At 38.0% G+C, this 13,710-nt stretch overlaps 1 protein-coding gene across 18 annotated transcripts in view; it reads right to left on the minus strand.

The window, feature by feature from the left end:
- The window catches only part of ank3b (ankyrin 3b), a 303,338-nt gene that overhangs the window by 123,092 nt on the left and 166,536 nt on the right, over nucleotides 1-13,710 (minus strand). For 12 of the 18 annotated variants that reach the window (XM_056470181.1, XM_056470174.1, XM_056470176.1 and 9 more), the window contains exons 5-9: nucleotides 12,460-12,558; nucleotides 10,338-10,523; nucleotides 8,816-8,839; nucleotides 4,615-4,713; nucleotides 742-840 (exon numbers count right to left, since the gene is read on the minus strand). In XM_056470181.1, coding sequence (XP_056326156.1) covers nucleotides 742-840; nucleotides 4,615-4,713; nucleotides 8,816-8,839; nucleotides 10,338-10,523; nucleotides 12,460-12,558 — 507 coding nt within the window. The remainder of the gene's footprint in view (nucleotides 1-741; nucleotides 841-4,614; nucleotides 4,714-8,815; nucleotides 8,840-10,337; nucleotides 10,524-12,459; nucleotides 12,559-13,710) is intronic. The other 6 variants (XM_056470182.1, XM_056470171.1, XM_056470186.1 and 3 more) reach the window with 1 other exon arrangement.

Here is a 13,710-nt window from a genome sequence, read left to right on the forward strand (position 1 = left end):
CGCAACAGCACATAAACATCTTTAAATATGAAACATTTAAGATGCTGCACATACTTGTGTGTAAAAAGTAGCACGTGTGTGTATTTTGCATCACTAGCATACTCTAAATTCACAGTCTACATCAGTTGCCTCAAAATAGCAATAATGTGCCTTAACACACCTCCTTTTCAGACCAGTTCACCCATGGGCACAAATGCATTTTCTATTTAAATAACATGGTGCAGAACATTAAAAAGGATACCTGGGCTGAAACGAGTAAAAAAAACTTGCGTCATGTCTGAAGTTGCATTGCACCAGGCTCAATGAGAGAAAACACTGCTGGAAATGGAGATGAGTGCAACATCTGCATGCAATTTTTCTTCGACAGCACTGCCAAACACATGTAACCTGAAGGCTATGGTTGTTATCATTTATTAGAATCAAATGGCATGTATCTCTCAATTATTCCTGCCAATAAATTCCCTGTTCATCTTGAAAAGCATCTTGAGCTTGTAAGAGAGCAGCTGAAACTCCCACACACACTAACAGCAATTGAATTAGTTCCCTCTGAAACGTGATATTCAATTAGTTCAGAAATTGCAGCTTTTCCTTTCCAAGCTTTTCTTTGCTCTGCAATGTACGCATGTGGGTTGTGCAATGAAGGCATTTGGGGAAACCATGTGCTCACTTCCTCTGATGAGATAAATATAGAGCTGCGAAAGAAAGACGGTCTGTTTGGTTTTTACTGCTCGCAGCACTGACCTTGGTTCTGGCGTCGATTCGGGCTCCTCTCTCCAGAAGAAGCCTGACCATGTTGGCATTTCCTCTTTTCGATGCCACATGGAGAGGCGTGATGTCATTCTGCCACAATAGAAAAAAAGACCAAACTAATTGTCAGACACATAATCAAGTGAAAAGGGTTGTTTACATGCAATGGAAATATAATATTGGTTACTATTTACTTTATAATACCAGCAGTTAGGCAAAGTAACACATTACAAATAACCAAATTACCGTAATAAAGTAGTTTTTCTGAATTGTACTTCTAAAAATGTGCACTTTTTATTTTATTTGAGTATATTTTAGTGCTGTATTTAGTGTTTACCGCACTATTTTCCTTCAACCTGCAGTTAAGCTATATACACTAACCGGCCACTTTATTAGGTACACGGTCCAACTGCTCGTTAGCACACATTTCGAAATCAGCCAATTACATGGCAGCAACTTAATGCATTTAGGCATATAGACATGGTCAAGACGATCTGCTGCAGTTCAAACCGAGCATCAGAATGGGGAAGAATGGTGATGGCTGTTGGTGCCAGACGTTGGTTTGAGTATTTTAGAAACTGCTGATCTACTGGAATTTTCCTGCACAACCATCTCTAAGGGTTTACATTGGAAAAGCGTTGCCTGGTCTGATGAGTCTTGATTTCTGCTGTGAAATTCACGTGGTAGGGTCAGAATTTGGCATCAACAACATGAAAACATGGATCCATCCTGCCTTGTATCAACGGTTCAGGCTAGTGGTGGTGTTGTAATGGTGTGGGCGATATTTTCTTGGCACACTTTGGGCCCATTACTATCAATTGAGCATCACAGTGTACCCATCGTCTGATGGCTACTTCCAGCAGGATAAAGCGCCATGTCATAAAAGCGCGAATAATTTCAAACTAGTTTCTTGAACATGACAATGAGTTCACTGTACTCCAATGGCCTCCACGGTCACCCGATCTCAATCCAATAAAGCACCTTTGGGATGTGGTGCAACAGGAGATTGGCATCATGGATGTGCAGCCGACAAATCTGCAGCAACTGCGTGATGCTATCATGTCAATATGGATCAAAATCTCTGAGGAATATTTGCTGTACCTTGTTGAATCTATGCCACGAAGGATTAAGGCAGTTCTGAAGGCAAAAACGGGGTCCAACTTCGTCCTAGTAAGGTATACCTAATAAAGTAGCCGGTGAGTGTATAATATGCTGATGGGCAAAGTAGAACAATAAGTTACATTCAATCAAATCATACATAAAAAAAAAAACCATCAGACAGACCAACCTCAATACACACACACTTTATAAATGCAGCAAACGTGCAATGTGTACTCATTACAAGTCATTACACCCAACGACAGAGAGACTTGACATCCATAGTAGGAACTAAAAAATAATACAGAAGTCAACGGCTGTTTTTTTCTGACATTCTTCAGTATATCTTATTTTGTGTTCAACAGAAAAAAGAAACTCAAACAGGATTGTGACAAGTGGAGAAAGAGAAAATGAAGACAGAATTTACTTTTTTTGGGATAGTCAAAAATGTTTTAATTCAAATGTTTGGTGATCTGAGCTTTACTTGCTTCTTGAACTTTAAGGAGGTTTAAGGAGGTGTAAACACCCTAAATAGTCATGCCCTGTCTTAGTAACCTTGCAACGTCATGAGAAAGATGGTTTACCTACTTTAGAAGGCCATTATTATATGATCAATGTTTATATAAATGTAATACAGCATATTGTTACAATTTATTAATGGTAAATAAGAAGACCTTTAAACTAAAAAGGTCAGATTTACTGATCAGGGGAAACTGGCATGAGAGAGAATGTTATGTCACTATCCATGATCAGTGTATCCGTAATAGGAATACATTCATTCATTTTCTTTCAGCTTAGTCCATTTATTCTTTAAGTGTCGCCACAGCGGAATGAACCGCCAAATTATCCAGCATTTGTTTTACACAGCGGATGCCTTTCCAGTAGCAACCCAGTATTGAGAAACACCCATACACTCTCACACACACACACTCCTACACTATGGCCAATTTAGTTTATTCAATTCACCTATAGCGCATGTCTTTAGACTATGGGGGAAACTAAAGCACCCGGAAGAAACCCACGGGAACACTGGGAGAACATGCAAACTCCACACAGAAATGCCAACTGGCCAAGCTGCGACTCAAACCAGCGACCTTCTTGCTGTGAGGCGTCAGTGCAAACCACTGGGCCACAGTGTCAGGATTACCTGGTCTATAATTTAAAACTCATTTAATGGGATGGTTCACTCAAAAAGGAACAACTACTCATCATTTACTCTCCTTCAAGTGATTCCAAACCTGATTGTTTCTTTCTCCTGTTGAACACAAAAGAAGATATTTTGAAGAATGTTGGAATAGTACAGACTATTAGGGACAACAGTGGAAGTCTATTTGTGATGGATAAGTAAACGACAACAGCAATTTTTGACTATGAAGACATGAAAATGAATGAACAAATTTAATATTTTTATTCATTTATTTATTTTTTTTATGAACAGAAGCCACTGATATCTTTGATCGATAAAATAATAATCATAATTCCTATTTCAGTCTAAAATTCTGTATTTATGAAGCATTATAAATCGGTTGCTTTCTGTTGCTTCTTAATTTGCTAGTGGATTAGGAGCATGATATCAGGTTTTTGATGTACAAAGTGTTTCATTATGAGGATTTTTATGATGTTGCACATGAGAGATTGTATCTGTATGTATCTGCAATGACGCAGATGAAGTGCACAGTAATACTGAGCTACACCTCCCTCTAGTGATGGCTCAAAACATCCACTAAACTCCCATGATGTCCTTTTTTACGACGCATTAAAAAAACATATATTTGATCTGTGTATAGATCTGGCTGAAGCATTCCAATGTGTCACCTATTATTATTTTTATTATTAGTATCATTATTATTATTACTATTATTATTATTATTATTATTATTATTAAAACTGTGTCGCGTTGAATTTTTGAGCGTACTAATGGATGCATTTTCTTCATATAAAACAGATTTGGATATTAGATGTATCTGATCAAATTTCACTCCATGTATTAATGAGATAAAGAAATACACTGGGTCAATCTGTGTATGCAGTGTTTGGATCGGGTGTTTAAACTTTTTAAAAATATTATTGTTTTGATATGGGTTGAGTTGAAGCAGCTGAGTTATGGAATTTATTAGCTATTATACAACAGTTATTTTCAGTGTTCTGTCAATTTGTCCTACTATCTCAGATTGTCCCACGTACCATTCAACAAGTAGGTAGCACATTTTGATGAAGCAATAAGCTACCCAGCATATTTTGCTACCAGTGTAAATTTTAATGTGAAGCAGTATGATATGAAATTGTAATATCGCCCTAACCTACCAAATCCCTAACCCTAACCTCAGAACCATTCAAATACAGTGTTTGTAGCATAATCTGATGGGTAGGATAAAAAATCAGGACACCAGTCCTCTAAGCTGAAAGGTGTAAGCTATTGTTCAATAATTCAGGAGGGCTAATTATTCTGACTATAACTATATATATATATATATATATATATATATATATATATATATATATATATATATATATATATATATATATATATATATATATATATATTATAATAATTCAGGAGGGCTAATTATTCTGACTATAACTGTATATATATTACATATCATTTTAATTTATTGTGACTTAATTCAATTAGTTAATACTTTAAAAATGAAATGATTTTCCTCAGGGACTAAAGAAGGCCCTGAATAGAGTGAATGACCATGCCGTGACCCTATAGTTCCCTGTCCATTTCTATAATGGATTTATATCCATTCAGCTTTGCGTCCTTACCCTTGCCTTGAAGTCAACGGCAGCCCCGCGGTTCAGCAGCAGGGTCGCAACGTTAATGTTCCCGTAATGAGCCGCTATATGGAGAGGGGTGAAGCCGCTCTGGAACGGGACAGAGAGACAAATAGAGCACAGGGGTCAAAAGATCACATACAGAACTTTGAACGCCTCGACCCCTCGTCAGCTGACCTGACCTCATCCTCTATGTAAGAAAAGATGACACCAGACCAGGCGTGGTGCAGTAAATCTGCTGACAAATGACCACTGAGTGAAGACACATCCTTTGGTTGATCCCTCACACCATGCAAAGTCAATCTAGCTAATTAGTTCTTTAGCTTTTTGAGCTAAACATTGATCTAAAGATAGGACAAAAACAAACCCAGAGGCAGCCATCATCATTGCTATCTTGAATTTGTTATTAATTTTCACCAGTTTGCTTATATGGTTTTGTCATTGTGATATAGTGATGTAGGTATATAGAGTAGTGACTGTTTTTAACCCAGGCTCATTGGAGAAACATGTCCAGGGTTACATTTTTGGGAACCGTGATATATAAAAAAAAATTTGCTGTGTACATTTTTGACGGTATGTTACTGGACCATGTTTTCTCATGCCATCTGCAAGTCCTTCTTCTAAATCCACCAGAGGACGCCATGTACATTCCTGCAAATCTCAACGTGCTTCTTGCACATCTGTGAGAGACGCCGGTCAGCTTGTGGTGCGTATTGCAACTTGCTATCAACTGACCCGCCCACCTTTTCCCCTAAACCCAGTCAATAGTGTTCTCAAAAGCAAACTAGAAAAGAATAACTGTCATGACTATTTTATTAATTGCTCCATATTATCCATTTTGACTATAACTGACAATGAAAGCACTATATAAAAAGTTATTTATTTATAACTGTCACATATTTAATCAGGTGTTAAGCTTTTTTAACAAAATCGGGTTGTAAATAACACAATTTGTTGTAAAGGTCATTGGGTTCATTCATAAAATATTAGTAAATATAGAAGTAAATTTGGAGAAATTTGCACTTAAAATGAAACTTAAGTTAAATATTAAACGTGTATTGTAAGTTCCAATTATTTGTAAATAGGTCACGAGTGCACTCTCATTGACAATTAGCATAAACCCTGCTTATAAATTAAGCCCAGACTCAATAGAGCCTCAAATACATGCCTCAGCCTACATTTTTGTGAAACGTAATGTACTGTACGTTGCTTAGGGGTATGTTTTGTTCCATATTTCAGATGACAAATGCACTAGAGGGTGCTGTCTACATTTTTGCAAATCTAAAATATTTTACTTAGGGTACGTTGTACGTTTCAGATACTTGTCTTTCTTGTACACAGAGAAGCCTTGTCCACTGACTAGGAGACTCAAGTGCTGCTTACACTGTGAGATTTCTGCCACGATTTTGTCATCTTTGATCGTTGGTTTGCTTCAATCCAAGAACCAATAAGAGCGCCGAATTTGATTACGCAATTTTTTCTTCCTGGTTTTCTTACTGAGACCTGCTGTGTGCAAAAAGATTTTTTACATTTGCTGTGAGGAATCATTTCAGAACGCCGGATAGTGAAAGTGTCACGGGTGAATGACGTCAGACTCCGGGGGCGTTTTCTTTCATGTTTGGTGCGTCTTCATTGTCGTTCAGTCTGACTTTATGACAGCTGAGATCTTACAGTGTGACATGGGAGCCATGATCGTGCAGTCTGACAAAATCACACAGTGTGAGCAGGCCTTTAGGTATTTTATCGAAAATCTGATATGTACATTCATAAACATGTATGGGTTAAACTGACCCTGTGGCAGTTCTAGTGTTAAAGGATGTGTCTTCCTCAGATGTTCAATATAAAGCCTCTATGACAGAAGTCTGAGGCCAGAAGATCAATTAACACACATATAAAGCTTTAGTGGAGGTGAACCCATGATGTCACATGTGCAAACATGCATATAGTGTACTGCATCTAACTATGCGCCATTAAAGAATCAAAAATTAATTTTCTGTCATTTGAAAGCAAATAATATTGAGTTATATATAGCGCACAGCTGAAACAGACAGTAGGCTATTGTCATTTTGACAGAGAAGAAATTATTCTCAGTGGTTAATAACATATATCAATTACTTAATACTGTATACTGGCATGTCATGCAGTGCAAATCAGAGTTGTTAACAAGTTGCAGGGCAGCTGGAACAAATCTGGAAGCCATGCTGACTGTGGAGAAGAAGGAGAAGGCAAGAGAAAAAGAGAAGAGAAGAGAAGAGAAGAGAAGAGAAGAGAAGAGAAGAGAAGAGAAGAGAAAAATAAAGAAGATAGCGAAGAGAAGATAGAAGAAGAGGAGAGGAGAGAGGAAGAGAAGAGAAAAAGAGAGAAGAAAAGAAAACAAAAAAAGAAAAGAAAAGAAGTAGCTCTTTCTGCTGGCACCTGCCAAGAGGGGACCATCATGCATGAGACGGGACAAGCGCTCTGCAGCTGAGGAGTCTGACCCTATAATACCTTCAGCTCTAGGATGCTATCCTGGTCCTAAGTATTTGGTCACAAAGTGCATTCCGATCATATTCAAATAACACAAATTTCTTACCAGGAAATGGTTCTGGATGCTGGTGTGCAGGTTAATTTAATAAATTAAAGAATTAGGCCATTCAAAAATGAAAATTCTGCTATTAATTACTCATTCTCATGTCTCTAAACTCACCTAAGACCTTCGTTCAACTTCAGAACACAATATTTAAAATGAAATCCGGAAGCTCTTACTCTGCATAGACAGCAAGGGTCATGAGTAGGCCCATACGGAATCTGCGCGCGCAGAATTCTGCAGATGTCCGCAGATTTTTAGCCCATTATTAATTCTGTTTATTTACGTGAGTAAATGTGTGTAAATCTATATTTATTCAGTTTTTAAATTAATTACAGTAATATTATTGACTAATATGAAAATGTTCATCTGATTTAGGTACAATGCAGTTTGTACAGTAATATTTTCTGTCCTTTAGTAGATATATTATATGAGAGACTTGCTTTGTTTACCAAATAAAGTGAATCTAATTGGATTTGCATTTTAAACATTAAATAAAAGTTAAAAAAATATAATTTTTTATTTCACATATTAAGGTTTGAGTTATGATACTCCCAAAATAATTAAGCAGAAATCCACAGATTTTTACCAAAATTCTCCACAGAAATTGCAAAAAATGTCCGCAGATTCCGTCTGGCCCTAGTCATGAGACGTACAAATTCCAGAAAAAGAACCAAAAACATTGTCAAAATATTCCATTCCATGTTATTCCAAATAATAATATTAATAAAATGATCTCCAAAAATGTTCCCTTCCTAGCCAGGTCATCAGAGTGTGTGTTTACTATTGGCTATGTGTTGTATCGCCATTACAGTAAGCAGCGATATATGCAAACCTTGTGTTGCCCATAGTAAAATGTCAAGAACCTGACATGGCTGAAGAGAGGTCAAAAAAGGTCATTTTCTTTTTCTTTTTTTTTTTTTTGGGTGCACAAAAGTGTTCTTGGAGCTTCGTATGACTACAGTTGAACCACTGAATTCACATAGAATGTTTTAACCATTTTTTGGGTTTTTAATGTCTCAGGACCCTTAACGTGCCTCAGATGTCATCTGAAATATCTTAATATGTGTTCTAAACATGAATGAAGGTCTTATGAACATAAAAGAAGGGTGAATCACCAGAAGTATCTTGATCAAACAGATTAACTTGATTCTTTAAGTAGCAGCTTAAAGTCTAACCAGAACTAAACCAGCATAAACCAAATAATCCAATATTGACATTCATACTTGTCTATATATAGTTTTTAAACAAAACGTTTTCTATTTGGGGCAAAACTATGCCATATGCAGCCCAATAACATGTTGACGCTGTTATTAGGACTACTGTATCTGTGAGACCAATACAATTATTAGTACTGTCTTGTAATTCCATTTGGTGCCACTAGTGGTGCCAAAATTACATAGTTCACCAGTGCTACCACAAAATCTTTTATAGCAAGTAATTCTCTCAGCTGCAGATCAGAGATTTTCCTTCCCATGCTAGTTCTCCACTGCCGTTAGTAACAAAGCACCATTCTACTGAAACAAAAAAAAGCACTGAGCAAGGACAGGAGGGGATGGGGCGGCAGCCACAGCAGCAGCATGATGTGGGCACTTTGTGAAGTGTGTAGAGTTTGTACATGTATACCTCTGTCGTTCTATTCACCATCATCTAGAGGGACCACCAGAGCGGGAGGAGAGAGAATGGTCTGATTAGTGTTCACAAAGTCACAATGGGAGCACCAAGCTGTACGGTGGCTACATGGTAAGGGAGAGCGACAAACCACACATCACACGACACCACAAGGATTTAACTGGATGGTGCACCTACTGTTTGTCTACTTTTTGGACTGGCTTTCTTTAAGGATGACACTTGAGTTTCCACTGCACCATATAGTACGGTTCGGAATTTTGGTTTTGCTTGGCATGGTTTGCATTTCCACTGCGGTTAAGTACTGCTAAAAATGGGTGGGATTGTAGCTATAGGTGCGCCGCCTATGCTACCGTGACATCCTGAGAAACTTTTTTCAATCCAGGTTGTCATATCAAACTCTCGCTGGATCCAATCCTCTGCTACCATTGAGAGGAACACCTGGACCTCTTCTACTGACCACAATGCAGCCATTTCAGGAGTCTTTTTCTTGCGGTGGTATAAAAACAGTGTAGTTGTGGAAACCAACAATACAGCAGTGGCTGAAGCTGACTATTTAAATCATTTAAATCAACTCGGACTCATTCTTATTATGTAGCTTTTTTTCCACGAATCTGCCGTGGGCCGCTGTTCACTGACTGAATGACCAACCGGCTGATCCCCCAACCCTCCTCCTTCAAAAGCACCGAATGACCATCGCCCACCCACTTCCTTAAACCCAAAAGCAACCCCTCGTGGCAGCATGATTTTACCACGTTTTCAGATTTTAACACATTTACTTGTTTTTTTATTTTTTTGGCTTTTGTTTTTATCTTACCTGCTTTCTGGAACCGTTCTTCGGCGGACTCCAACCCCGTCGTCACGGTCAACTTCGTTTTGCATCTTAAATCCTCCGGCGTACACGGTGAGCCACTGGACCAACAAGTTACAGTGGAAAAGCCGTCCATACGGAGATAATCGGTCAGCAAGCAGCGCGAAATGGAACGGCATCAAACCGCCCCGTAGCGTTCATTTTAAAGACAAAATGCAGCCATACGTTCCTCTGGCTACATAATCCGCAATCTCCAGAACTACGTTTTCAGAATGAGTCTATGTTGATTTAAATATAGCAGGTTTTGTTTCTTGTGTCGCAAATCCAATGCCACTGATTCTCATGAACCAATCAGTGATTCGCAGTATGTAAACAACATGTTTTGTTAATGGTACAGCTAACTTTGAATCTCACCAGAGGTGGTACTAAGAAAAATACTAGGTACTAAGCATGGAACGCAGTGGAAAAGCCCCCAAAAGTGAAACGTATCAAACCGAACCGTGCCTTATCATTCAGTGGAAAGTAAATTTACAATGAGAATCTCCCGTTGTGCACCATTGAATTACTTTAGCCACCACAAAGTCTTGTTTTAGATGTATATAATTTTACATTGCAATCATAGCAAAATACAGTAATCAGAATAATAAGCACCATCAAGTTCTAAAAGTAAACTCGCAGAAAGGCTTGACTGTTTATTGATGGAGGTACCTTGGATTCAATATCTGCATTGTGGTCGTTCTGCAGGAGTAGCGCCGCTGCTTTGGTGTCATCCTTACGGGCAGCGATATGCAGGGCAGGTAATCGCACCTTCCCCTTGGTGTCGTTCTCCAGGAGCAGAGACACCACCTGATCATGACCCTGCTGGAGAGCTACGGCCAGTGGGGTAAAACCATCCTACAAACACACAACACAAGAATCCTTGAATAGTCAGAAGCAATGGAAAACTTTAAGCAGTCTACAGAGCAAAAGAAACACATTTAAATGTCAAGTGTAAATGGGAAAGTGTACTCCCTTATGTACTTACAATGTCATTGACCAAAATGCATCTTAAAGGAATAGTCAAAGACTACAGATACACAAGACATGTCAGTCGTATTGTAACGGTGAATATGGCGAATGAAGCCCCGCCTACTAGTACAGAAGCCAATCATCAATCGTTATAGACTGACGTTTCTCCGGAGGAAAAGCTCGGCCCAGACATGTGTGCTTTTACGACAATTTAATGGTCAACAAATGCAGTCTGTCCTGTCAAACGAATCACTAACAGCAGCAACTACTCATACAAGCTTGTAAACAAAGAGTCGCTGCCATTTCTGGAGGACCAAGTTGAGGATTACTTCAGAAGACCAGTGTGATCTGACAAAGCATTATTCAGAGAATAATGTATAACACGGCTATAAATGAGGTTGGTGTCGTGATCTCGTTTATTTCAAGTGTGCATGCGCATTAGCTTGGGACACCTGAAAATATGCTGATTTTGTTTGATTCGGACGTTTAGAAACTACACTTATGAGACAGTTGTTAAATTTTATTGGTGATTCCAAATATGTAATGTAATCATAAGCTTGACAAACAGAGAATTTGATAATTCCCCATTCAGAGAGAATGTCCGAGCATACTGCTCGAGAGGCATTTCAAAGATGGCCGCAGAGTGAAATGACTTGTCTTAAATGTACTTTAGAATAGTTCACTCAAAACTGAAAATTCTGAAATCCTTGACCCACTCTTCGCGTCACAATCCTGTGATTTCTATAGGATTTGTTTGTCAATGATTTCCAGCTTTCCTCCAAATATCTTATTTCAGGTTCAGCAGAATATAGTTTAAACAAGAATCTTGTTTAGTGTGGTCAACTGTGGTAGCTTCTTTTAATTAGGCAAAATCTCTATTTTATTAAAAAAAAATTTATGGTTATACTCTCTATGTTTCTTTCCTATTACGTGCCTATCGCTGTTACTGTTTTTACACTCATATCATTTATTTGTTTTTCCTCTGTAAAGCACTTTGTGCAGTCTTGGGCAGTTGGAAACGTGCTATATAAATAAATTGAACTAGAACTTGAATAAATGAACAAACACCTAAACAAAAAATATATATATTAATATAATAATAGAAAAAAAATCAAACACTGAGAAAATATAAGATGCATCACCAGGCATCCTGAAAATGTTACCTGTTATTGTCAAATAAGCCTTTAAAATGCTAAAAATAGTAAAAAAAAATATAGTGAGATTACAATTATTAATAATTAATCACAACTAATTAATAATTAATACAATTATTTTAATATTATTTCTTTTTAAAATTATGTTTTTACAGCAGTCTTTTTTATCACGAAAAAATTCATAATAACACTGCATTTATTTGAAATACGCTCTGATATCAAACAAATCCCAGAATGTTAAATGCGAGAACATTAAAATGATAAGCATGCTGACTTCAAAATGCTGAAATGCACCTTTTTATAGTTTGAATCTGAATTTCAAATAGACCTTGATTCTCACCAACATGGATCATTAACATGCAAACAGCTCTCGAAATATGAAAGTATTCTCTGGTGCATAATCACCATCTAAGAGACACAAGGGCTCGGTACATTCTCAAGGACAGTGACGTCTGGCACCCTGCTCTGTCATGCACACACACACACACACACCAGGCATTCAATAACCTCACTGCGCAACTAGTGTCTGCCCGCTGCCTTGAAAAGCACAGCAAGGTGACTGGGTATTCTGAGTTTGTGCCTATCATAGCTAGAGGTGTGATGATGATTCAGAGGGCTGTTGCGGCGAGGGAAGTGATGAATGGATGGGAACAGAAGGTTCTGCTCACCTCTGTGGCGATGCTCTGACTGGATCCATTATCCAGGAGGAATTTGACGACGTCCAGGTGGTTTTCCTGGGCAGCCATGTAGAGCGGCGTGAAGCCATTCTGTAGCAGAAACAAAAACAATGCTTAGGCTTTCATGTATTTCATTCACATGCTCTTTCAATGTATTGAGCAAACATGCAGTACAGCACACACACAGGCATCCCATGACTCGAATGTTAATTTGATCGCAACACTGCCTCATCTGCAGGATCGTATCGCAGTGATGATCTGTCAAACAAGATTATTGGAAGAATTGGAAAACCCCTTGTGTTTGAATGTAATTTATTATTATTATTATTATTATTATTATTATTATTATTGTGGATTCAGTGAGATTTTGTAAGTGTTAAAAAAAAGTCCTGGTAATACTTAAAGGTTCAAGACACCCTTGAGTATTTTTTTTATTTTAACAGTGTGTTGAGCATTAATTAAGACAGCGTTACTGTCAGCTTTAATTGTGGGGGAAACTGGATAATTTTGAGCTTTTGTCAGCTAATTTCATCTTCCGTTTAAAATAATTTGGGGTGGGATTAAATTTGGTGACGTAGCACGAATCTGCTAATGGAGTGATGACACATCGGTTTCTCATTATTATTCATAGATGAGTTTTCTTATCTAATGAGAAGACTCTACTTCTTATTATCAATGAGAGCACGTGCTTCCAACGGCAAAGCAGACCTGCCAAGCTGTGAGACCCAATGACTGGGTGAGATTGCATCTGTGTACGGCAAGCAGTCTTTAGCCGTTCATGAAGGGTCGTAACATTATGTGTTTGATTCCATGATTCACGGGGTTTGTTGCATGTGTTTCCCTATGGTGCTGTCAGGGCCGATACAGCAAAGCTGTTGGTTTGCAGCAAGCATTTTTGTTGGGGGAGCTGTTTGAGAATTGGAGAATGGTGGACTTTGTCTTTTATTAGTTGAGTTGGTTACCATTCAGACACATCATCTATATCCGTGCTGCTGTGTTCGCACGTTTAAAATCCTCCAGATTACTGGCAGGGCTAATGGTTGGAATAGACAGGGCAAAAGACCTGCTGCACTGCTATCCATTGTGTCTTCATTTAGACCCAGGGATTGACTAGGAGAGAAGTCCTCCTCATTTATAGTGTTTACATGGTTATCTTTAAAATTATATAACAAATTCTGGTTATGTGTATATACAATTACGATTAACATATGTAGCTGGGCATTAAATTACTGTTTATTTCTT

This window comes from Danio aesculapii, chromosome 12 (genome assembly GCF_903798145.1).
Source record: "Danio aesculapii chromosome 12, fDanAes4.1, whole genome shotgun sequence".
NCBI lineage: Eukaryota > Metazoa > Chordata > Actinopteri > Cypriniformes > Danionidae > Danio > Danio aesculapii.